Source organism: Geospiza fortis, unplaced genomic scaffold (assembly GCF_000277835.1).
Source record: "Geospiza fortis unplaced genomic scaffold, GeoFor_1.0 scaffold162, whole genome shotgun sequence".
In the NCBI taxonomy this organism is placed as follows: Eukaryota; Metazoa; Chordata; class Aves; order Passeriformes; family Thraupidae; genus Geospiza; species Geospiza fortis.
In genome coordinates this window covers 8,066,306-8,091,956 of record NW_005054316.1, presented here as the reverse complement: position 1 = coordinate 8,091,956, position 25,651 = coordinate 8,066,306, and the positions used below count along the sequence as shown (strand labels likewise).

Genomic DNA, 25,651 nt, shown 5'->3' with positions numbered 1-25,651 from the left:
ATGTAACATCTCCCCAGTAACTGGTGCAGAGAATAAACGCTGACAATGTTCATAATGCCACTACGAGTGGTTAGAAAGATTGTTAAAGATATCAAATGTTATGGCTCCTTGCATCAGACACTCACAGTTGCTTAGTACAGTTCATGAAATAATTTCTGTAGAAAAAGTAATCCATCATCATTTTGTTGAATCTGTAGATTTTCTTATGGAGATTCATTCATTTATTTCTGGAAAATGTTTCTTCCATTGTTTAACTCATCACTAAGGTTCCTTCACTGTTTTTGTACTTTTTCATGGTAAGCTCTTCCCACAAAACCACAGCTACTCTTTCTTCCTTTTAGGTACCAACTTCTGTCACATTGGTCTCCATTTCTAGACTTTGCCCCGCAAAAGTGCTCTTCAGTTCTAGAAAATTTTCACCTCAACTCTAGACTCTTATCAGCTACAACCAAAAATTTAACTTGCAGCTTTACCTTGAAGAATGTGGCCAGAAAACAGTGTGGCAGGGTTTTTTTATCCTTACCAGGAGAAAAAGAGAGACACCCTTGTAGGTTCTGTGGGGGTTTGGAATCTAAGACTATCTAAGAACATAGCTGTTCTGATGATAGCAAGGCCATCTTTACACACAGGGAATATGTGCTTTCAGGACAAATGTGGACAAAAGAAACACTTGTCTCCTCCTGGATGCAGTCTCATGACTCTGAAACATGTCAGAAACACACTATTCAGAAGCACTGTAAAGCAAATAATACCCACTGCACTGAGGTATGCCTTTTTGTTTTGCATCAGATAACAAGGGTGCTCTTACCAGTTTTGCAAATCAGGAGAATTTGCAGCTAGATTTTACTCAACAACTTGAATTCATCTCACAGTATTTATGCACATGCTTATCAACTAGCTGGAGAGGAAAATTCTTGGGGGATGAGCCACAGAGCCAGAATTGCATCCTTTTTGATAACTTTCATTTGGAACTGAATTGTTATTTTACATTAATCCTTCTTTTCCTACTTCATGCTCAAATTGAAGTAGCTTAACCTTCTTGCAAAATATTTCCTTAATGTTTTCAGTGACCATTGCAGGGAAGGGCTCCACACAGCAGCACTCTCCACACCCAGCCCATAATATGCAGACTGATAAAGGAAAGACAAACTTGTGCATGCTGTACATTTATGGTCAGCAATGGGTTATGATGCAGACAAGAACTAGTGAGGTGATACAGTTTCCATAGTGACTGTCTTGGGGAAATTATCTATTTCTGGAATTCTGTCAGTGATCACCACTGTGGTTCGGATGGAAGTGTTCTGTGCTCTGCCATCAGGGCTGCCCATCAGCTAAGCAGTGAGCAACAGAAGAATTCATTCCCACAGGAATAACCTTATCAAAATAAAACCATCTTGCACACTGCAGGAGTATACAAAAATATGCCTTGATTTACATTTTAATCCCATTTAATTGGTTAGTATGATTGAGCCTATGATCAAACTATAAGTGATTATGAATGTGTCATGCACATTCTATGACATCCATAAAAGTATTTGTCACCCTTACACTACAATGGAAAGCAATAACCTACACATTATTGCAGGACTTCTGACAATACCAGAGGGTATATTCTAAGCAGAAGTTTAGATTTCTGAAGAGCAACCGCTGAATTTTTATCAACAGGATCTATAAGCCACTATGCCATTTATGACCTACATTCCAACAATCTACTTAAATATCCCTATTGATGTTTTCCAAAGACATTATTTTATCAAATTTCACTCATAAGGTACAATTACAGAAAACAATATATTTAATATGTCTTTGTGACTTTTTCATTAGGGACTCCATTTCTGCCAGCTCCAGCCTTTTCACAACTTGAAAAGCCAGAATTAGGGGAATTAGATTCCACAGTAACTCAAAGCACAGCACTTTCTTCCAATGCATAGAAACAGCACGTATGCTCAATCTGGATTTTAATTTTTTCTGCTCTTCATTGCTGCAGAATTTTCTAGCAGAGAAGCCTACAAAATGGATAAGGTAGGTGAGCATAAAACACTGAGTTAATTTTCACTTTTGATGAAAACTTTTCTTAATGTCCTTTTTTTGTGAGTGTAAAATCAGGAAAGGTATGGCTACATAAAGGGGTGCCAGCTTTCTAAGTGTCAGTATTTGTAAAACATAGGGAGACTGACAAGGTAACTAACGTGCCTCATAGTATCATCTTTCAGTATCAGGTTCACCTACAGAGAAATGCCCTGATTTCCCAACAACTCCAATGTTGTTTCTTTTCACCACTGCATTATTTTCAGCCTAAGCTCTTAGATGCACCTTTCTTTCGCATTGTGCTGAGACAACCCTTCTCTTTCAGCAACAAAGTAGTTACTTCAAATCTTTACCAGGATTTGGAATCATGGGAAGAGCTGAGGCACAGGAATGTTGTTGTTCCCTTATGTATAAACCCTCTCCTCAGAACTGTATGCCAGGAACAACTCAGGCTTCAACTGCTTTTAACTCAGAAAGAAGAAGCTTTGCTCAAAAGGCAGGAGATATTTCCTCGTTACACAGGAGAGTTACAAACAGTAACAATGGCCAAATTCTGGAACCATGCCACCTTTTTCAATTAGCAATACATTTCAGTAGGAGGATACTGTGCAGACACCTATTTGCTTAAACAAAATCCAGTCTTAATAGACTTTCTGATTCAGGATTTCAGTTGTTGTCTCTTGATTACAGTGAAGCTTAATGAAGTAAATAGGGAGTACGTACTTTGAGTAAATGCAACAGCACAGATTTGTAAAATGGTACTGACTTAACTCTATGTTCACTGTTCTCTACATATTACAGTTTTGTTACATTGTCCATTCTGTGACACTCTTTGTTAACATTTTGATTCAATCCTAACAAATTAAAGATATCTGCACTGAAATAAAAGCTGTTAATAAAATTAATTCTATGCTAAATTTATACACAGAGGTTATGGTCTAACACATAGATTCTATTTGAGAAAAGTTGTAAAGGTACCTATAAACCAGATACTAGGTTATATATTTAATGTGCAATAGTTTAAATGTTATAAATTATGTGCCACTGGAAAACTCTTCAGTGAAGGATATAGAGGAAGGAAGGGGGAAGGAAGTTAAGGAAACCTGGAACTTTTCTATTGTATGGCTCTGCAGCAGAAGTCTCCTCTCTCATTAGCTCACCTCTGGCTGGTGATCGCTGTCCTGCTGCATCTGGCACAGCTAGACAATGTGTATCTGCACTTAGGTAAGAGGTTTGGGATCCACCATTGGGTTGGCAAAGCTGGACTTCCTGGCTTTCTGCTGCATCTCCACAGGCCACTTGTGTTGCCTCATCAGAATGGATCTGTACGCAGAATGTTAAGGGCTGATCACCCTCTTCCGTGGCAGAGCTGTTCACCAGGTCAAGCCAGGACTGCCTCTCAGAATAAACCACTTTGGATGTCAAGGAAGACGATGATTCTTGGGAATTGAAAGTGCTTTCAGGAGAGGAGAGAGAACAAGATGCTTCACTTGACAGAGTTGAGGTAAATGATGACTTCTGCTGATCCTGCTTTCCAGAAACAAAAGGGGTGGGGGGGGGGAAACAAAAAAGAAAAATTATTTACAAATTGCTCCTTTTTTTAGGTTCTACATGATGTATAGATATGCAGTTGAAATGCTGAATGACCAAAAATTGATGTAATCTGATTACTTATTCATCCAAACAAACCGGTGGTGTGGCAATCAATCTCCTACACTGCAGTAACTTCAGAAACCAAGCCACCAGGAAGCCACAGGCAAAAAAGGTATGAACAGAAACAAAGACCAAGGAAAACTATTATGCTGAATATAACCTTCTGTGGTATGTCTCACACTCACCTTCTTTCTTTAATTTGTCTTCGCTTTATTGGCCTAATCGAAAGTGAAGAAGAAAAACTCCAAATTAGCCATTGAACATGAAGAACTCAACAGTTCCACCAATGCAATAATCAGAGATAGAAGGGATCCCAAGCACTGAAGTACAGTAAAGAAGTATTTATCCTAGTCCATTCACAGGATAAGCATTCATCAGGGCAAGAAGGCTTAGCAGAAACTATAAGAAATTGTAATGAGATCACCATGATATGAAAGCCAGATTTGCTACTGCACAAACTTACTCCTTGTGCATATCATCTTGTACTGGCCAATGACAGCATCAGAGTATCAGACTTGATGGACCACAACTCTGACAAGTTTCTGTCCTCAATATTTACATAAAATAGATCTGTATAAGGATTAAAACAGATGATAACTAGACTGAAAATATTGAAACTTACTGAGAAGGTGTTGCTAGGGAAACCTACAAAAGCTGAAAACACAGTAAAGGGGCTAGCCTGGAAAAACTATTTATAAAGTAAACCAGAAAGAAATTTCATTCAAATAAACCAAACCAAGAGTAACAATTTTTATTATGATTTTTAAACTCTGCAATTCAGTGTTGTATACTGTAATGTATACTACTGCCTTCTCATACTAAAAACAGCAAAACCCTCCTGTGCTTCTAATACAGCTGCATCATGTAACAAGGAGGCAATTCAGAGGATGAGGAGGACCTATATCAGACTGTGAGCACTATGTGTTAATAGCAGCTTCTTGACTTTTGTAAATTTTTGAAGCCATTCATTATATCATAGAATTGTCAATGTTGGAAGAGACTCTCAAGTTCATCCAGTCCAGCCAAGTAACCAGCACTTCCACTGCAACCTCTAAACCACATCATCCAGCACTATATTTGGATCCCTCTTGAACACTTCCAGAGATGGTGACTTCACCACCTCCCTGGGTAACCTATTGCAATCCCTAAACAAACTAATGGTGAAAAAAAAAAGTCGTATATCTAATCTGAATCTCCCTGTTCCAACTTAAGGGCCACTTACTCCAGTCCTGTCACTGTAGGCATGGCCCCCACCTGGCTGCAACCTCCTTTCAGGGAATTGTAGAGGGCAATGACGTCTCCCCCGAGCCCCCTCTTCTTGAGACTGAACAAACCCAGTTCTCTCAGCCATTCCACATAAGGCATGTTTTCTGATTCTTTCATGATTCCTATAAGACTGTGCCAAACACTGCAGGACCCAGGCATTTATGTTCCCCTATGAAAAGAAAACACTGTGTTTCAGGTGTGGTTTTGTTTCTAAAATAGAAACCTTCACATATGCATCCTCAAGCAAAGGATGAGGAGATGCTGTGGTAAACTAGGAGTGCTAAAAATACCCTTGGGAACACAGGTGATACGAAGCATTTCATCTAAGAGCTCCTATCACAAAGACAAATTGTTGAAGCGTTTATAAAGTCAAGCAGAACAACCTAACAGAAAGAGCTCTTGCCCACATGTTGTAGATGGTCTAATTTCAGTTGTTCAAAGCCGGAAAAGGAAGACATTAGATCTCACTTCTATTTTTCTGGCATTTGTCTATACAAAAAAAAAAGTATTATTGAAATGAAGGCTGTGCCTCACCGAGAGAAATATGTTTTTATTTTCATTTTCATTGTGTGTTAATTAAAAATATGAGTGAGAATAAATATGACTGCCAGAAGGTGTTTCTTTTTGTCTGCATATGTGTTGTGTTTTGTTTTTCCTTTGGCATGACAAATGTTTACCTAACTTATTTGAGTGACTCCTCTGGAAGTTTTGCAATCATCCATATAATAAATTTCCATTTGGGGATGTTTTAAAAAGCAGATCATAAGGATTTCACTGGAGGTTAATGAGTCTCTAGATATTTTTTAGAGAAAAATTATGACCATGAAACTCTTCAACTGCATTTTTGGCTGCTGCTGCAATCTATTGTCTTAACGTTTCTGCTGAATTTTTAACTGTGTATGCATTCACACGTGGACAATGCAGGTGGTCAGTTTAACTTTTGTCCTACAGATGTTATAATTTATTTGTTCCTCACTTACTTTTTTCCTCCACAGTACCCAAACTCATGCATACACGTGGAACCTCATGATCACTACTTTTTTCTTCTGCAAATTTCAAAATGGTTTGAGCCAGCAGAGAATAGAACAGAAAGTACAAACTTGGCTCTAGAAGTACAGCAAAGTGTTTGCTGCTCTAAAATGTAACAGAGCCTACACCTGGGTTTCTATTAGTTTCCAGAATAATAATTTTTGGTTTGGAGTTGATGTCAAAAAGTTTGGAGGCCTTTCTGCTTAAAATAATAAAAAGACATTAACTCCAGTCAATGCCTGTGGCATTCTTGACACTGAGCTGAGTTAACAGGATAAGCGTCGCTTCCAGTAGAAATCTGAAAAAACTGAAGTAGGCCAAATGCTGCACCCACAGAATATGAACCCAAATCCACCACATTTTTGAGACTTCACAGCCTGGTTCAAGAACTCTGCAACAAATAAACCAGCAGAGAGCTGTGTTTAACCAGCCTTCCCTGAGACAACCACAGGCTGTAAACCTCGAATTGAGTTTTAGTGGAAGCTGAGCTTTTGCAATCCTTCCAGTGTTTTTCTTGTTTCAACCCTTGCCCAGAAATGAAAGGGGTATTAAATATGGTATTTAAAAGAAGACTCTGACTTGCAGTCAAACAGAGCTGCTCCTACTCACTTTGTAAGCAAGCTGAGCACAGGGCAGAGCCACAGCAAATGGAGTGGCCAAACGGGTGAAAAGATGACTCCTTTGTCCACAAGGAAAGGGATTTTAAGGGATAGGAAGAATTGGGAAATCAGCTGACAAAGGCAAAGGCTGAAGGGAAGATTCCCTCTAAGGGAAATCTTGAGAAAGCAGGATCCCTCAGCATCTGCACCACTGCCTTCCTCCCACATGTTCCCTGCCAAAACATGGAGGCCAGCACTCCAGAGGAGCATATGGGAAGGAGACAACCGGAGATGGCCTCTGCAGTAACAGACCAACAGGCAGCAGGAAACCAGAAAAACAGAAAACTAAAACCAGCACCTGTTTAAAACTCATCATCTGGAAAAACACAGGCACTCACTCAGAGGTGAGCAGATGGAAAACACATTTACATCTCCTAAAGGCAAGCCACTGAGGTGTAAAATTCAAGACGCTCCATTAACTGACCCACAGCCCTGAATAACTGTGGGAGACATATTGCCAAAGTTCTCTCCTCTGATATTAATAGGCACTCAGTCACATTTCACTTCTAGCTAATACAGGCAATAAAGAACCACGTTCTACAGAAGTGAACACCTCACACCCCCGCCTGTCAGGAGGATTGTTCTGGTGATAAACGTCACACCTTTCGGGAGAGGAAGTGAAGACTGACTTATCTGTCTGAAAATGAGGGGAGTGAATGGGTGACAGTGTGACATATGCTCCCAGCCTTATGTGAGCTAATTAGACATTGCCAGACAGGCAACCCTGTCCACTACACCTCCTTTTATTAATGTCTGTGATTGCACAAGCTTCTCTAGCTCATCTGTATATTTCTGATTTGCTCCTGTGCTGCTGCTCCTGCGCCCACCCCAGCTACTGGGTGTCATTTCAGTGTGCTGCAGAGGAACTTGTACCTCAACAGCAGACACTTCCTTCCCGTGAGATGCCATGGGAATATTTAGTGCTAAGTATAGTACTGCAACACCTCTCAGTGTTAACTTTCAGATAGGGAAGGGAAAGGCTTGAATCAGGATTCCTTATTACCAACCCAAACCAGATCACTCTTTTCTAACCAGAGAATTAAGTAAATTTGACTTTCCGTTTTAATGGGAAAAATTTAAAAAATTAAAAATGTAGTGACAAAAGACTCTCACTAGGCTGCTCTATAGTTTCCAATGCATGTTATGAACAATCTGTTTACTCCAAAATTGCAGCCAAAGCCTCAATGCCCGTTGCTAGCTCCAGGAAAACTTACTGGTTACAAACATCAAGAGATTGCCTCTGCTACTTGCCACAGCTCTTCCTGATTTCTACTACAAATGAAACTTTTCTTTTAAAGGCCACAAAGAGAGAGAAAAAAACCTACCTTAAACCTACTAGTGAAGCTACCTGTCATAGCAAATTAACAACTATCCTTTCTTTACTTAAAAAAAATTAAAAATGGAAAATTTCTTTAAAAATAGAAGATTTTTTAAAAATCCATTTCAATCACATATAAGGGCAATGAGATCACTGGGAAAAACAATTATATAGAAACAAGATTAATAGGGCAAGAACTAGATAATAGTTAGGTAAGCCAATTTGATTACGCTCATGAGGGTTCATAGTGCTTAATTTATGAAATGAAATGAGACAGGAAAGAATATTCTGGGACAATATGTTACATAGATTTTGGAAGAATGCCTATTATCTTTTTTCGTAGTTGATTTTTCAGAGGTAGAAGGAAAAAACCAGATTTTTATCTCTGTGTGAAGAGGCCTCTTTTCCTTCACTTCGCTGCCACAAAAGCAGCTTCAAATTCAGCAGTCTTAAAAACAGCCCACTCAAATAAATAAATACAAAGCTGTTAGATATGCTACTAAGGTCACAAAAAGAGAAAGGTTTCAGGATGGATTTTTAAAAAAGAGAGAAAACAGTATGAAAAAAACAGCTTATAGCAGTGTGTTAAAAACCTTGTAAAGAAAAGACAGAGCTTGTGTATGAGGTAGAATGACACCTTCCTTTTTCCAGCAAGATAAATAGGAAGGAGCTGATCTTTTACAGTGCAAAGCTCCCTGTGGTGCAGGATGTGCCAGCTGTGAGCTCTGCCACAGGGCAGGCAGTCTGTGCATGAAGGTTTCACAGGAACACAGCATGGACATTTCCAGACAATGTTTTAGGTTATTCCTAGAGGTCCACCACCTCAGGAGGGTTTTGTTTCAACCTGCCTGCAACAAGAAACAAGGTAATAACTGGAACACTTACCGAAGGAGGAGGTGGGGTCTGGACTGTGTAGGGTGGAGGTGGCGTGTCTGTTATTTCTGGGTCGTCATGCTCGCTTTCACTGTAGCATTCTGAGGTAGACATGGAAAATGAGTAAAAATAAAGAGTTAGACCAGCATATTATTCTTTGCAGCACTGTGGCAACCAAAGATCACCAAGTAGGGTGTTCTGGATTTAGGACTACACTTTAACAAGTCAGTGTCTCCTAATCCACTTGTAGTAGTGCTGGAGAGCTGTTGCAAGTAGCAGAGGCAATCCTTAGTCCCTGAAATCAGTAAGTTTTCCTGGTGCTAGCAACAGGTGCTGGGGCTTTGGCTGCAATTTTGGAATAAAAAGATTGTTCATATCATGCTTTGGAAACTATAGAGCAGCCTTGTGAGAGTCTTGTGTCACACATGGTTTCTCATATAGACACACCATATGGTATGGCGGTACATATGAAGAAGTAATACCAAAAGTAAACACAGTACTCTAGGAATAACCTAGGAATAGCCTATTTGTCTTTTTTTTTTCTCTTTTTTTGTAACAAACTCGTAGGAGTTTGAACTCACGGACATGTGGCAGAGGCAGTCATCCTGATATTTCTTTCAACTATCTGTGCAGCAGGTGAAAACATTTTCCACAAATTTGTTTAAAGGTGGATTAAAGAAGTGATAATCATTGATAAAATTAGACACATAAAAAGGGAGGCAGAATGTTGCTGGTTCTTATGCCCAGGACCTGGCAATAGTAAACATTGGACAAGATCCCCACTGAGCTGAGGACATGGGAATTTGCAAAGACAAAGTCAGAGCCAGATGAGGACAACTTGAGCGCCAAGGGTCACAGGCAAGAGGCTGCCCCTGTGGTGTTCGTGGGATCAGCACTGCCCTTTGCTGGCCACAAACACTCAGCAGCCTGTGTTGACCAAGAGCTTCTGTCCAGCTCTGCCCCAGAGAACAGGGGTTGCTTAAGTCCAGCTCTGATTCCTCATCAGAGCTTGATTTCAGGGGCCCACACCACTAGAAAGCAGTTTGTTAGAATGGTCTCTGGACAGTCACCTGAAATTATTTCATCTAAAATTAACTCATTTAATACCCACATGCTTTATTTTTCTGCATGTGATTGTGGCGGGAGGGTGGGTGTTAACAATCACAGAGTGAGGGGAATAAAGTTGTAAGAGAGAAGAATTTTGTGCACGAGAGAGAATTTTCTAACATGTAAACAAAGAGAAACTTAAAGGGGTTCATTTTTTTCTCCCTGTACTCTTTGCAGAACTGTAGGGTTTTGAAGAGCATAGATGCTGTTCTGTTTACTGGAAATATATACTGGCACATCTAAGCATAAAGAACTGAAACTGGCTGCAATAAGGCCTATATCAAATTCTAAGGCTCTACTAATGCCTTTCTGAGTAATTCAGTAACAAGCTATGCTTTCTACAGCTCCCATTTTAGGCACACAGAACAACTGAAAAAGATTCAACAGCTGTTTCTGATACTCTAACAGAGAACCAGAAACAGGGGCATGTGTTAAAATGCACAGAAAGTATCTGAATACACAAGAAATGCCAGAAAAAGAGCCAATACTTCTGAAGAATTGTGTGATACAGAGAGGAGGAACTGGACAGCAGGAAGAGAAGTGACTGTGGGATGTGACAGTGTTTTTATAAAACATAGCAATGTTTCTGCAAGGACACGTCCGCCCAGGCACCAGTGGGTGCTGCACCCACACTGAAGGCAGCTGCTGGATCACCTGTGACAAAACATGCATGAAAAGACAAGGAGGTGTTTGACACTGGAATAAGAAGGCCTTTTCCTGAGGGGGAAATGGGTGACTGTCCTTAAAAGCTGAAGAAATATTGGCTATATTACGCTATTGCAATGTTATTAGATAGCCTGTTCAGAGGTTATTGAGTGGATTATTTTTTATCTTTTGGACATTTTTTAAATATTAAAATTGGTGGAATAACTCATTTTTATTGCTGCATAATTCTTGATTCAATCAATACAACCAGTATCATGTTTTATTGAGGTTTAAAAAAATTGGTTTAATGTAAAAAATTTTGGCCATTCCTACTTTCTATTGAACTCTTCCCTTCATGAAAAGATGGACAATATATTTGCACGCTTCCTCCCTGAATACAAGTATCTTGCAGTTCTTGCTACACAACCTAATATTCAATATAGCCCTTTATACTAAAGTGTTTTGATAAAGTTGGCTTCAAACAGGATACAGGCAGAAAGAATTAGATGGTGTGGAAGTTAACAAGTTTCTTGACAAGAAACAAATGTGAACTGAAAACAAACTGAGACTTCCTGAATTCTCCAGGTATCAGTAGCATCAGTGTTTACCAACCCCAAAGCTGCTTTTAATGGTAGAACACAAATGGAGCCAGATCAAATTAATCAATAATGTCATGACATAAATCACAATCTTGAATTTTGTGGTAGAGCAGAAGGGATGCAGGGAGGAACTTCATTGCTTAGACAAAACAGGCTGCATCACCTAAGTGTTCATACATCTGCAAATACCAGCAGCTTCTTCTTCATAATGACAGCTCCTTCACAAGCTCTGCAATTCCAAAAATGGCAATGGGTACCAATGTTCAAAAAATGCACACTTAAAAGCCCAGATATTCCTCACATATTCCTCAGGTTAGAGTCCATTCCTGGTTTGGTAACATAATATTACCCAGAGCACTTCTCATTCTAAACCAGCCCCTCTGCCCAGAGTTGTGATTTGAGTGCTGGTATCCTCCCACCAAAGAGCTATATTAGGTTGGTGTGCAAATTAGGACAATAAATAAATTTTTTAGGAGTTTTAAATTTTTTCATTCTGTAATGAACTTGGGCTTGGCTCCAAAACAAATTGTAAACTACAGAATAGCAGTACCATCCCTTCATCCTCCAACACTGCAATTGTTGAAACCCCCCAGGCTGGAGGACACAGTAGGGATGGGTCTGCAGAACACAAGGTATCCCTGGTCCTGCAAGCTGCCATGCTGCAGCACAACTCCTGTAATATAACTCACCAGCTCAAAACCCAGAGCAGCACAGCTGGTCCTCTTCATGCTTGGTAGGCTTAGCAAGCCAGCAAACTCCCAGAAAGTACTTACACACCTCTCCCAAGATCCCACTCACACTGCTTCTCACCATTTTTTCTTTTCCTGTGGTTACTCTGTGCCGTGACAATGTGGTTTCTCTGAGCTCAGGCAGTAGGCAGACCCAAGATGACAGTTTGAAAGAAAGAAAATAGCTGGCAAAAATCAAAAATTTGGCCAAGCAAAAACTGCGAAGAACACAAAGTAGTTCACACTGAAACCAGTTAGGAGCATACCTTCCTCATTCTTCCTGTTTGGTGCCTGAGGGTCTACAGCCATTCCCAGCTTACTTAGCCACCTGTGTTTGAAACAGAGGGAACAGAGTCAGGGATGCTCACATGCTCCTCAGACTGAGTTTTGCTCCTTTCAGTTCTTTTCTGCATCACCATATCTGTTTTCATTAGCCTGACAACTAAATGTCAAAGTTTCTATTTCTTAGATCATCTTCTAGAAAGGCACCAGTTACTTTTGTTTTAATATTCCCTGTAGTAAACAGGATTAGTTGCCTGGGACATGTTTCCTTGATACTGAAAAAAGTCATCATACTGATGACCCAGGAGTCACATTTGTGTGAGCTAAAGAAGTCTTTGTGCTGTAACACCATGTCAGTGCATTAGTCCAGCTGTTGAGGTGCCATCTTTCACCTACGATGAAGAAACAGGCATGGGAGCCTCAGAAGATGATGTCAGCTGGCCTGGCCAAAATTATTGCAGCACAGTCTGCACCACTTGAAACCAAACTTTTTGATCATAACAGATCACATTTTTCAACTTGCTATGTACTTTTGGTTTTAGTAAGTCTCACTTCCTGTGTTGGTTTATGCTATAATTAGGATGTTTTTCACTTACCTTCCTAGGTGGCTGCATTCTTCCGGTGCTAGAAACATTCCCTAGTCATACTTCTTGCATATTATGTTTGCCTGTAGGTCATCCAGATCTATCCACATTTTAAGTAACTAACAACTGAAAAGGCTCAAGCTTTTAAGATTAAAACTCAAGGCCCATATAGAGAAAGTATGAAGGGCAGGAATTCATTACTGGAAAAAAACATTTTTTTTTATTTTGGTTCTACTAAAGCAACAGAGAATTTGCTAGTAAGATCAGCATCAAAGTAACTGCACTTTTAGACTGCAGTATGAGCAATAGAGCCACAAACAAATCAGAAAAACAAAGTTTCATTTCTATAAGAGTGGTCCATTGTTTCTTTTCTGACAGATAATCCTAACAGAATGATTTTTTAAATGAAAATCAACCTTAACAAGGAAAAGATTTGCTAAAAACATTCTAGGACTTCATTAAGGATGGGCAGACAAGTCACTAATAACTATGTATAACTGGCCAGCTAAATGCATGCAGCTAGTCAGCATGGTTTTACTTTTCATGTGTGCATGACAATAGAAAATACATGATAAATTAGTGAAACAAATGACTTTGTTAATAAATCCACTGTTGATTTAATAGATATATGTACAGGTATATGCGTATGTCGATATATGCATGAAGAGTTACAAAAGGTCATGATCCATCAAGCATTTCTGCACACCAGGAACTCGACGCACACAAATGCTCCAGTGAGTTCAGTGGAACCATTCACACGTGCATTTGCAGGACTGGAGCCAAGAGAACAGATGTCTTTTAGTCTGTTTCGACATATGCGTGAGTATGCGTGTACTTGATGTATTAAATGCATGTATTTTGTACTTTGCCAAGGAAAACATCATCACTTGCAGCAGTGGGGGGTTAGTACAGCATAGTGCAGGCTGCTCTAACACTAGGCTATCTATCTTTAAGCCAAAATGAAATTTAATCAAGAAATGGAATTTGAACAAAATCGTTCCAGGGGCATAAGAGCTGAGACACCTGCTTAGATTTCAATCATTGACTCACAGGAGACTAAGCATTTTTCACATGAGAATTTCCAGCTGGGCTCCAAACTGGCTGTTAGCACTTACTAATATCCTCCATTAGCTCTAATTTTCCTTCTCAATACATCCTTCCATCTCTTCTCTCTTAACCAGGGTTACCCTCTCTACTGAAATATTCCTGTCCAGCTGTGCCTCATTCTCAGTCATCCTCATCCCATCTGCCTCAGGATCTTCAGGAGCTCCATTCAGGAGCTCTGGTGGGAAATGCAGGAACATTGAAATGGATGGTTATCTCCCCACCAGAATGCTCTATGCTGCTCCAACTTGCAAAGGGCAACAGATTCTTTTAATCTATATTTACTTGTACGCAGCTGTAGTGCACAGATTTATTAATACATACCTATGTACATACACTACTGTAATATTGTACATTTCTGTACTTATAGATCTTTCAGAAGGTCACACACATTCTCTCAACCTCTCTTTTTTCTATTGTGGCAAATATGTATGAAGTCTCTCATTTAGAGAGGGAATGAGTAGTCATTGGCCTGTGAAAAATCACACAAAGATCACCAGTAGAGCCATGATGAAAATCCTGACCCAACTATTGTAGGAGCTCTCTTCCCATTTAAATTGTACTTCTTTGTATCTGGTATTTGGCCATTTAATGCAATAGCACAGAGAACAGACTGCAATCTGAAGTAAAAAGGGCAAAGATATGAGATATATCTAAATCAGCCAAATGTGGATTAGTAGAAAATAATATCTTTCTGATAGCTCAGTGATTTCTAAAATGGCAGCGTTCATATCCATTTTTACTTCTTCCATTGCGAACTATTTGGTTGTTAATCTTCTGGACCATTTGTGGAAAGAAAATTTCTGATCTGCCATGAGGATCATTCAACTACAGCACAGTTTGATGCCGAAGTTAATGCTAATTTACGTAAAGGAAACAGATCTTTCTATCCCTCTAACCCTCCCTGTTAGCTGATATGATACCCTGAAATCAGAAACTGTTATATTCGAGTTCTGGGACTTTTCCCTCTCTTTCCTTTCTCCCCTCACTTTTTCCCAGGTGCTGTACTTGCTATCAAATCTTAGCACCATTCTAACAGAAAGGGATTTATACCAGCAAATGCTGGAAAGATTAGCACCAAAATTGGGCTAATTAAGTGATTCTGATTTCAATCATAATTAGTGAACAAAGAGCAATAGTTTTCTTCCATTTAGTGACCAGAAAAATTAGACTCAGTAATTCCCCAAATAACTTTGTCAACGACTGCTTGACAGTGAAAGAATGAACTTTCAAAGGGTGTTCTCAGGCATGAGACAGGATGAAACACGACCAGTCGCTCCTACTTACGTGTTCATTTCCAGAACATTTTCTGCCGCAAAATAAAATGTCTTGATCTGTGGGTGGCTGATCTTAATAGCACTTAAGAAAAAGAAAAAGATGAGAGATATGAAGAAAAATAGTTTCCATAAGAAAGAAAAAATAATAGCTGAATGAAATATTTAAAATATTTATTCACTCCACTGTATTAATCCAGATTAACTTGTCCATCAATACAGCTCTTTCTTTAAAACTCTAGTCTATTTTTAGCTCATTTCCTAGGCCACGCACTATTCAGAGAGTATAAACTACAGGACTGAGGGAAGGAATAAAGAATAAAACAAAGTCTTCCATTATTTCATTGCATAACTTTGCTGCCTTCTCATACCTCAAATACTATGCGCAGTTTTGCTTCCTCCAGCTCTGACATGTAAAGCAAACTTGAAAAATGTTGGAAGAAAACACCAGTAGTGACCCAAGACATGGAACAGCTTCTGTGTGCTGTGGTCAATCAGGCTAAGACCCCAAAGCATAGAAAACTGATGGCTGAGGGAAGGGACATGTGACACAGTAAAATCACAAGCAGCACACAGTGGGTGAACAGTGACTGGCTCTTCTGACTTCTCCATCAGAAGAATGAAGGTTTTCTCTTGAGGGACACAATTAAAACCATGGTGCACTTTGTAACTTTAAACAACAGCAACACCCCTCCCAACCTTTGAAGTGTACTCAGAAGCAGCTGGAAATCAGTTCTGCATATAGAGTTTGGAGAGAATATTTTTAAATGTGCACCCTGATAAAGGAAAGTATTTATTCCCTGCACAACCAAAAGCCTCAAGCTGAGTTGCACCACAGCAGCCTAAAGAATAGTCAATGCTTGGAGTGATGCAGCATTACTTGCACCACTGCTGACCTCCTCAACTAAGAGGGGGCATCTGAGAATTACAGTCCACTAATAAACAGCAAATGAAAACAAAAAAGGAAAAAAAAAAGGAAGCATTGGCACACTCATCTGTTCTTTTTTATTTGTGGTTTTAGCAAAACACATCTGGCAGAGATTTTTCAGTAATATTTTTACAATATGGTTTTCTTTTAGTAGCTCAATTAATATCTCATTATTTATACAATACAAAAGAACTCCCCACAGCTTCACGCCAAAGACTACTGAGGCTCACTCCTTGCAATGTTGTAAAAATCATGCAAAACTGGGAACAAGAGATAAACTTACTGCTTTTTTTTGCATTCAATTGCTCGATCCACACTGAAGTCTGGAAGTCTTATAAATCCTTCTGCTTTTTCAGCCTTCCATAAAAGAAAAAAAATTAAATATCACCACATCAACCAACTGGTAAACTAGTAGACTCCAATGCTGAATAATATTTAAGATGCAAGTGCTTGTTTTTGACAGCTTTTTATACTGTGAAAATATATGCTCATCACCATGGGGACAGATTAATGCCTGATGGAATATTTCTATACCTATATTTGTGCAAATCCGGGGTGCAAGTGCACTCCTATTGGTGCAAGTGGCAGAGTGTAAGCATAGATTTTGTTGACTAGTAAGGATGTACAAGGGTTATATCATCTGTTCAGGTCTGGATGGCACCTACAGTCTCAAAGGTGGGTTTGTGCATGTGTGTATCTTACACAAACATGTATCAGCAGCACATAAAATGACCTATGTATAGCTGAAAAATACAGTTCAGAAGCGCCCCAAGATTATTCTAAGTAGAAATGGAGGAGGGCGTCCCCTGTGTAATTGCAGCATGGACCATTTTGCAGGGTCACCTGTAGACAAGCAAGGCAGAGGCAATGCAGGCTGCTCCCATCCCACGCAGCTGAGTTCTGTGGTTAAACACTGCAGACCTGTTTCAAACGGCTTTGGTCACCCAGCTATCACTACACCCAGAAATTTGCAGGCATGGTGCAAGAGGTAGCAATATCCAGGCAGACATTTACATTTACATTTTCAGTACCCTGTTTATATCCAGTCAGCCCTTTCTGCATGCCAGGAGCTTTACTGAGCATTGACGTCTCTGCTCTCAGTCAGCAGGACTCTGAGTCAGAGCTGAGAAACTGAAGTGACAACCCTCAAATCCCTGTTTGTGCTGCCTGAAACTGAAACATATGAGGCAGAAACATCTTTCTTACTACATCCATCTACATACACCTGGTCATCTGCAATGAGGTTAGAAATCCTCCTAAGATGAAATGAATATATAATGTTGACAAAAGTCTGTAGGACATAAGGTCAGGAAAAAAAGTGCTTTCCAAAACACAGAGTGCTCATTCCTGAATTACATTTTTGCTGCTCACAGCCATTGCTAGTAGACACATTAAAATTCTGAAAATGTACACTGAGTTAAAGCAGATAAAATACACACAACAATTAAAAAGACAGAGGATAAATGAAGATGACTGACAGTATCTCAAGTCTCATTATGCATGAATATGATCAGACTATAAAAAGATGTTCATCAAGACAAGCCTTTGAGCTTTAATGCTTGGAAGTATGAATCTCCAAGAACTGAAATGTTAATACAGAATGCTTACTTCAGTGGGTGGCTTCCCCTCACATCTGCATATCTGTTCTTTGGTATACAATAAATCATGATCTAACCATCAGTCCTGTCATTTACATGTATTAAACATTCATGTGAGAAGTTTATATTTCACATCATCACCAATAAATCATTTTGCTGCTCCAAACACAGACACACCACTGGACGGGATTTTTCTTCTTTTCTTTCAGTACAGGAGAAAAATATGATTTTTTACATCTGGGCTGAAAAAGTTTCATTTTGTAATATTTGTATAAAAAAGTGCTTATTTGCTACTTGGGCTTTTAACACTTTCTGATTGTACTTGTATCTGTAAATCTTGTTTAGTGACTAGCTTGGGGAGCTTTTGTTTCCATTCCACAGCTTGGAATTTCATGAGCTTAAAGTCATTGAGATAAAATGACAACTAACTAAACCTAGTATTACCAAATCCATAGTATATTAAATATATAGGGATGAGCAAATAAATACTGGTGAGTAATGAAGGAGCACTATTCTTGGGCTGTACTGTACTAAAAGTAGAGATTGTATTATGTAGTATTTCTGTTCCAAAAAGAAGATAATTTACTGGATCTGGATTGCCAAAATTCCTGTTTAGTTCCCAAGATAAATCTGAGAATACCATGAACCAAGCTCAAAAAAGCTGTCCATGAGATACAACAATCACTATTGCACACACTGCTGGATGAGAAATGCATGCAATGCCAGTTGCTTCTCTGTAGTAGGAATCCCTGTTCCCAGTTTAAGAAAAAGTTATCCAGAGACCCTGGGTGAAGGAATATACATAGGTACCCATGCAGCAATAATCCATGGCCTGAGCTGGGTAAGCCATCAGGTGGGTGAGTGGGTGACTCGGGTCTGGGACAGGTTTGGCCTTTCTTCCATGTTTTGTCTGCAGCTACGGCTCAGCCAATTCCATCTATCAGCGCAGTGACCATTGGTCTATACTGTACCCTATAAACAGTTTAGAGTGCTGCAAAAACACTCCTGAGGGGATTAAGTCCATGAAATGCCATTAGATAAGTCACTGTTTCTACTGTCAATGTACAAAAGTATTTGAGTGTTTGGATTTTGTATTGGACTAGTGAATTACCAGCACCCCACAAGCCAGTGTGGAGACACTCACCTGGAACACTCTCACCCACGCAGAAATGGAACTCGGACTTGAATCACTGACTTAATCAATCAGTAATTTAGATTAGATTAAAATAGATTCCTCTATCTAAACTAGGGGAACTCCCTCTAAATTACTAATGAGTATAGTCTGTAGGCCTTGATTTCAGTACTTTAATTTTAACAACTGTACAACAGAGAAACCCCCTATTTCTTATGCAGTATTTGGCCTGTTCCAGCTGGTAAAAGATTATGTTCTCACATACACATTCTCTCTCAATACATTCAGATTTTATACTAATTCTGTCTGTGATTTCATATTTGTTCATTTAAAGAAAAATTCATGTTTCATTTTATGTATGAGTGAAATACACTACTTGTACACATCTAAAACCTACCATCTATGCAACAGAAAAGAGGGGTTTGATGGGTATGTAGCTTCATAATTATCAGGAAAAAAGAAAGGAACAAAGAAAAAGAAGTCACAAAAAATCTTAAGGGTGTTATTTCAGTCAGCAAATAGAATTCCAAATAAATCCTAGGAACAGAACGTGTGACATCTTTTCAGTCATTCTTAGGATAAAAATGTCATTTTAAAACATTTAAAGCATATAGAAATCCTAAGTGCTTTCTTTCTTCCAAAATGTTATGCCTAACATGACTTTAGCATGCTGTTATTTAACTCACACGTTTCATTCAAGATTCCTTCAGATTTTGATGTGAAGCTGTAAAAAAGCCCTAGAAACTCAGATACAAAGAACCTTGACCTATTTTCTACTTAATCAGGATGTTTAAAAGAATAAGCTGTCATCTCTTTTGGGTTTTATGGAGGTTAGACTAACATAAATCTGTGCTTTTGCTATTCCAAGTTGTAGAAAAATAATTTCATTAATAACAACAGTGTGAAAATTCCTGTGACAAAAAAGAAAGTAGACATTTTTTTCACAGGAAAAGCTTTGCACTCAGAAAAGAAAAGAAATTATTTATGAAACACAATGCATGAAAGAGGCTAATGTCCTTTTGAGCTTGCCTCTATATGTTATCTAAATGTTGCGGCTTTGGGAGATTTAGTAAGTCATTTAAAGTGAGTGCAATGTTGCAGCAAGGTTTTAAAACATAGTGCTAGAAAATGAAATATCTTGTTATTGTGGAAGAGCTCCAATCTGCAAATCAGGGTAGTCCTCATGGCTTCATCAGTGTTTCAGCACTGCCCCCAGAAGACGCTACGGATGTCGGAGGAGCAGTTCAGCATTTTAGTCTTTTTTTTCTCTCTGCCAAGTACACCAATGAGGCATCCTATAGAACTGTGAATAATTTGGGTAAGATATTGGGCCATAGGTCCCCAAGCCTCTCAGCTCAATCAGCTGACATCAATGACTTTTTCTCATCCACATAAGCAGCTATTACAACTCAAAGGTAAAATATTTTGCTTTTAAAAGACTGTAATTAGACAGTTTTCAGCAAAGCTGTTGGAGTGAGGACCAATTCAAATGCAGCGAATGAGAAAAAAAAAAGTACAAAGATAAATAGTGACAGTAGATCACAACCTGCATCTCTTTAATTTTATATTTATATTTCTTTTCAGTTGTATCCCCATGACAACCACCATTAAGACATTCCACAAAAATCTGTTTCAGCTCTATTTAGAAAACTAGTCAAGCTACCCTAAAGACCCACCAGACAGACGCATTTAGTCCTTTGTCCTGTTCCAGCCAACACTATCCAACACAGTCGAAACAAGCACAGAGAGCCAGGAGCCTGGGATTACATGTGACAATCCTCCCCCACCACCCCTCTTCGTATGCAGGAGTACTAATTCCCTCTGGGGTTTCAGTATGAGAATTGAAACAGCTAAAGGGTCAGGCAGGATCACAAACTGTACTATTTAAACACTTGTCTTCAAGGCAGCTGCCTACAGAGAGCAGTACTAAAAACAAAAAAATAAAAATAAAAAATAAACTAACACTAATGAAGAGCAGTTGTCCAAGAAGTCTGGTGTTCTTGAATGCACCCAGAAATTTTGACTGCCCAGATATATTTTCTGACATGTCCTGTGTTTTCATTGCAAAACCAGCCCTTCCGTGCTTCCTCCCAGTCCAAGCAGCTTCCCCTCCCCACACTGGGAGTGCTTCCGTGCTGCAAAGAGAAGTTTACTTGTCTCACATTTTATAGAAAGAAGAAGGTTGTGTGGGAAGAGGTTCCAGGGGAGCCTACCCAAGCTGCTGAGACCACTGAGCCCTGACCTCAGCTCGCTCATTGAAAATTTATTCAGATTTGCTTGTGTTCTCTGGCTTTCTTTCAGTGAAGAAGAAGCTTGACTCTTACGGTGTCTGATCTGCTATTGGTCACCCATTTATTTTTTTTACTCTTTTGAGCTGTGGCATTCACAAAATATTTTACATTAAATTGAAGGAAATATCAGCTGAAAATTGTCATAACAAGTGTCCTATGTAATGTATCCAAATCTGCCTCTCATGAGAGACCCAGAACCAGAGTGGCTTGAAGAAAAATTAAGCCAGAGTGACAGATATATGCAGAGCTTCAGAGGCACATGAAGACAAACTTGACCAAGAAGATGATATGCAGATGAGGTTATCTCCCCAAATCCAGGATAATGCACTTTCCCATACAAATTCCACCCACTCTCAATTTTCTCCATCTCCATTAGAAAAAAGGTCCAGTACCCTGTTGCTATGCTACAGTTGCCAGTGTCTGGTTTTCACACAGCCACAAACAAACCAAGCTCATTTCTCACCAGAGCCAAGCTGGTCAAGCAGAGCTACAGGCAACCAGCGTGCCCCAGTCCCTTTGACATCAGCCCCACTCTTTCATCACCACCTTTGGCATCAGCCCCTGTAAAAGGGCCCATCACAGGAAGCCTCAGGCACGTGAGAAGCAGGACTCCTGTTTCAACAGAACTTGAGACTGTCATGTTGTACAGCCCCTGGGGACCAAGGATTAACTTCACTGAAGACAGTGGAAGTGCAGGCAGTCCTAATGCCAGAGACTTGTCAAGCAAGCAAGCGAATGTGTCACTGCTATTTCTCTTTCAACAATCTAGAAGTGAGAATACCTGGGTTTAATTGATCCCACATACATGCCTCTGGTCTCAAGAATTTAAGAGAGCAGGCCTTAGCAAAGATCACTTCTCCTCCTTTCCAAACCCCATGGTTACTGGCATTCTGCAAACACTGATTGAATCTAGCCTAAAGAGGCTGCACTTTAAGCTGCCCAAAGAAACCTTGAGTTTTTAACATAAAATAGTGTGTGAGAGTTGGCAGAAGTTGCAAGCAAAGAGGTTCTACAGGCTAGCATGCTTAAAGCACAGCTGTGATAGGTGAGAACTCAGGGCTGACACAAGAAAACTATTTTGAAGCCACATTAGCTCTTCAGAGGAAATGAAATAAACTGGAATGAGGCTGACTCTTATTTTCAGCCTTATTCTTTTGGGGGCAGTCAGTGACAGTCAGGAAGTAGGCATGGACTAAAAGGGTAAGTGCTGTCCAAGAGCATAGGAACCAGCATGATCATGGTTTTTCTGGATCTCAGGAGTGGAATTTAAGCAGGCCAGAACAACTGAAGGAAGTGAAGGAATTTGCACTTCTCCTCCACCACTCTTCTCTTCCCAGAGGGAAATTTTTCCTAGTCTTGCCTTTTTTATTTCCTCTCATCTTGATTACTCCTTAGGATTATTCCTTTCAGATATTTTCTGTGTCTAAAAAGTCATGTCAGCCAGCCAGCTCACCATTCTTAAAACTGCTTGGCCAGAAGTACAACTGCAAACAGATCTATAAAAGCCAATAAGATCTTGCAGGGTATTAATGCTGCTTATTGGTATTACTGCCTTGCCATGTCTTTCAAGCAGAGATACTGTGAGCATAAGGAAAAAAGTGCCTTTTCAAAACTTTTATTCCCCAATATTTCTATTTATTTTCTTTGTATTATGCATGTATTTGACATAGTCTTGAAAGGAATCTAAATCAGACTGCTACAACAACATAAAAAACAACAGCCCAAGACTAGCTGAGTTTCTTTCCTTTACCCCAAGAAGAAATAGTTAATATCATCTTGAAGTACCAGTCAAAGTTTTTATTTGGATTTTTAAAAAGCAAACAAAAAAAATCTCTCTCTCATACACACACACAAGCAAAAAAACACCCCACAAAAAAACACTAACACTATACTCACAACTGAAGGGAGGATGTGAAATAGTCTACATGAGTAAAGCTTTGTTTAGGGTATGAAGATTTTTTTAAGGGCTTAAACTATTGAATTTTTTTCCCTGAAACAATTAGGAAAAATTTTGATGGGGATTACTGCACTGGAAATAAATAAGTGTAAATCATCCAGATTGCCTTTGATATTTTTTAAAATGCTCTAATAATTAATAAGGGTTCCTTCAATCTTTCATTCTTTGCTGTGCCTGTGACATGCTGATTTTCAGAGCAGCTGCTTTGCATTTAAGGAACCTCATGGCCGTCCACAATTCAACACTGAAGCTGCTGAGTTTCAAACTATGTTTTTGCTGGCATACCCTAATTCTCTTCACACCCTAATTCTTAGATCTGTCACTCTATCATTTGAATGTGATAAGAGCTTTTTAAAGGTAGCAGTGCCAGACAGCAAAGTGAAGGGAATAACTGTATCTGAATCTTCCTAGAATGGGCAAGACACCCTCTCTGCCCAATCAAACAAGCCCAGAGTAAAGCCAGCTGCCCTCTACTATTTGAAAAAAAGGGGGAAAAAAAAAAGGAGGCCAAAAAAATTTAGATAGGAAAAAAATAGAAGAAAGAAGAAAAAAGAAAAAGAAACTAAGAAGAAGAAGAAGACAAACAGAATAATCTCAGTGTGGAAGGTGATGGAGAGAGAAATAGGAGAGACATTTCTGAAAATTAAACTAATAGGAAGCGAAGAAGTATTCCTGTTTTGAGTTTTGACAAATGTTTTCAAATAGTCTATACCCAGGAAAACATTTCTCAAATTCAAATGCCACCAGAGCCCTTTAAGAACAGTTCTTTCTTTGGCGAAACAGACAGCAAGTTAAAATTTCACAAGTATCTGCTGAACTAGAAACCACACAGTTTTCTGCATACTTCAAATTCATATAGACACTTCTCAGATCACAAGAAGTGTCAGGGCTGAGAAATAAACCCAGTTATTTGTACTCCTCCAGGGTGTACCTAAATTGTGACCCCAGGTTCCCCTCTGTCAGTGCCATCAGATGCTGTTTGTCTGGCACCCGGAGCTGCCTGTACACTGTACTCACCAGCTGACTGCTGTACCAATAGAGCGATGACTCCTTTAGCACACACCAGAACTTCTTCCATTTGTTGCCAATGAAAGCTCCTTTTTCCTTCTTTTTGTAGAGCCATCCTTGGCAATCGGCTTGCCCCAGCTCTTTGCACGATATCCTCCGTCGGCTCATTATAAAGAACCCTGTGCCGTTAAAATACAGTGTTGTGCTTGTTTAAAACTGCATTACCAGGAAAGATGTTGCTGCCAATTAAGGATATCATCCTTACTTAGGAACCTCAGCAAGTCATCCAAGCATGTCTTAAAATATACTTAGATGTAATTCAGTTTTATAATGGCTGTGACAGTAACATACATTCATTTGAAAGGCTTGCTGATGTTCAGAAATTAAACAGTAAGCTATAGATAATGCAGATACTAATTAATGCTAAGATAACCATACACGAGTTTTTGTAAATTAAAAATACAGCCTTTGATCCTTTTAAGAGAAGCATGCATATATTTTCCCTCACACAGCTGCACTGAAAATGATACATCTATTTAAGTCAGCTAGAGAAAACTATTATGCCAAATACATGAAAACCACTAGTGTGTATGTCTGTGCAGGCAGCTGATTCTACCTCACTGATTTCCAGCTTTGATTCAATTAACATACCACAAGGATTTAGTCCAAAGGAACAGCCCGTTGTCATTTTTCTCAGAATCGATGTAAGAATCAGTGGAGTTAAAAAGCAGCTTTTCACCAGATGAGTAGCAGTACAAAATCCTCACCCTCCCAAGAATAAGACATAATAAGAAAATAACAAAAGAGGAATCCAGGAGAGAAAAGAAAAAACAATCTCTCATTACCTTGACTTTTCTTTTTTGCCTTCTGACGCAAAGGAACCTGTAAGAAATGCAGGAAGGAAAGAAAAGAGGAAATTTCAGATTGTGTTGCAACATTTGTGTAGAAAGGGGAGGGGGAAGCTAGAGAAGGACGTGGTGGTGATGCTGGTGGTATATGCAGGATGGAAACACATAACCCACTCGCTGCTGAAGGGACATTAGCAGCTGAAGCAAAAAACGTGTTAATTAAAATTGATGTATATCTAGTTGAGCAAGAGCAAACACAACCCTATTACACGTGTCTATCTACTCCTGCTTCCTGTTTCACATCCACAGACAGCTTCTACTTTGCTGTGTTTGCCCAAATTGTATTCTGTGGTTTGTAGTTAAAAAATAGAAGTTAAAACTCCAGCATTTTAATGCTTCATTAGGCTCCATAAGGAGGATTTACAAACATGGGGAAATTAAAATACATGCCAGATGACTGATAGTCATTTAGCTCATTCTAAGAAATCCTGAAAAAGAAAAAAAATTATCTTCACCTTTGCCTTTTTTTATTTAATGCAGAATATATACTTTTTTCCCTATTAAATAGTTTCATAATATTTCTTAAGAAAAAAAATAACATGAAATATATGGAAATTTTAGTCATTGCAAAAATAACACAATTGAATTTACTTATGCATTTGCAGTCTACATATTTTAATCCTGCATAAACGCATAGAAAATGAAACTAAAAGAGAAGACCACAGAACAAAAAAGGTGGT

The 25,651-nt window shown here is 39.1% G+C and overlaps 1 protein-coding gene across 2 annotated transcripts in view; it reads right to left on the bottom strand.

Annotated features, from left to right (window-relative positions):
* IPCEF1 (interaction protein for cytohesin exchange factors 1) overlaps positions 1-24,987 on the bottom strand; it is a 35,451-nt gene extending 10,464 nt beyond the window's left edge. The window contains exons 1-7 of one of the 2 annotated variants that reach the window (XM_031056291.1): positions 24,909-24,987; positions 24,073-24,242; positions 16,361-16,434; positions 15,163-15,234; positions 12,172-12,233; positions 8,839-8,927; positions 3,189-3,555 (exon numbers count right to left, since the gene is read on the bottom strand). In XM_031056291.1, coding sequence (XP_030912151.1) covers positions 3,189-3,555; positions 8,839-8,927; positions 12,172-12,233; positions 15,163-15,234; positions 16,361-16,434; positions 24,073-24,231 — 823 coding nt within the window. In that variant the 5' untranslated portion in view covers positions 24,232-24,242; positions 24,909-24,987. Of the gene's footprint in view, positions 1-3,188; positions 3,556-8,838; positions 8,928-12,171; positions 12,234-15,162; positions 15,235-16,360; positions 16,435-24,072; positions 24,243-24,714; positions 24,809-24,908 lie in introns of those variants that run through there. The other variant, XM_031056290.1, reaches the window with a different exon arrangement.
* Positions 24,988-25,651: the final 664 nt, after the last annotated feature.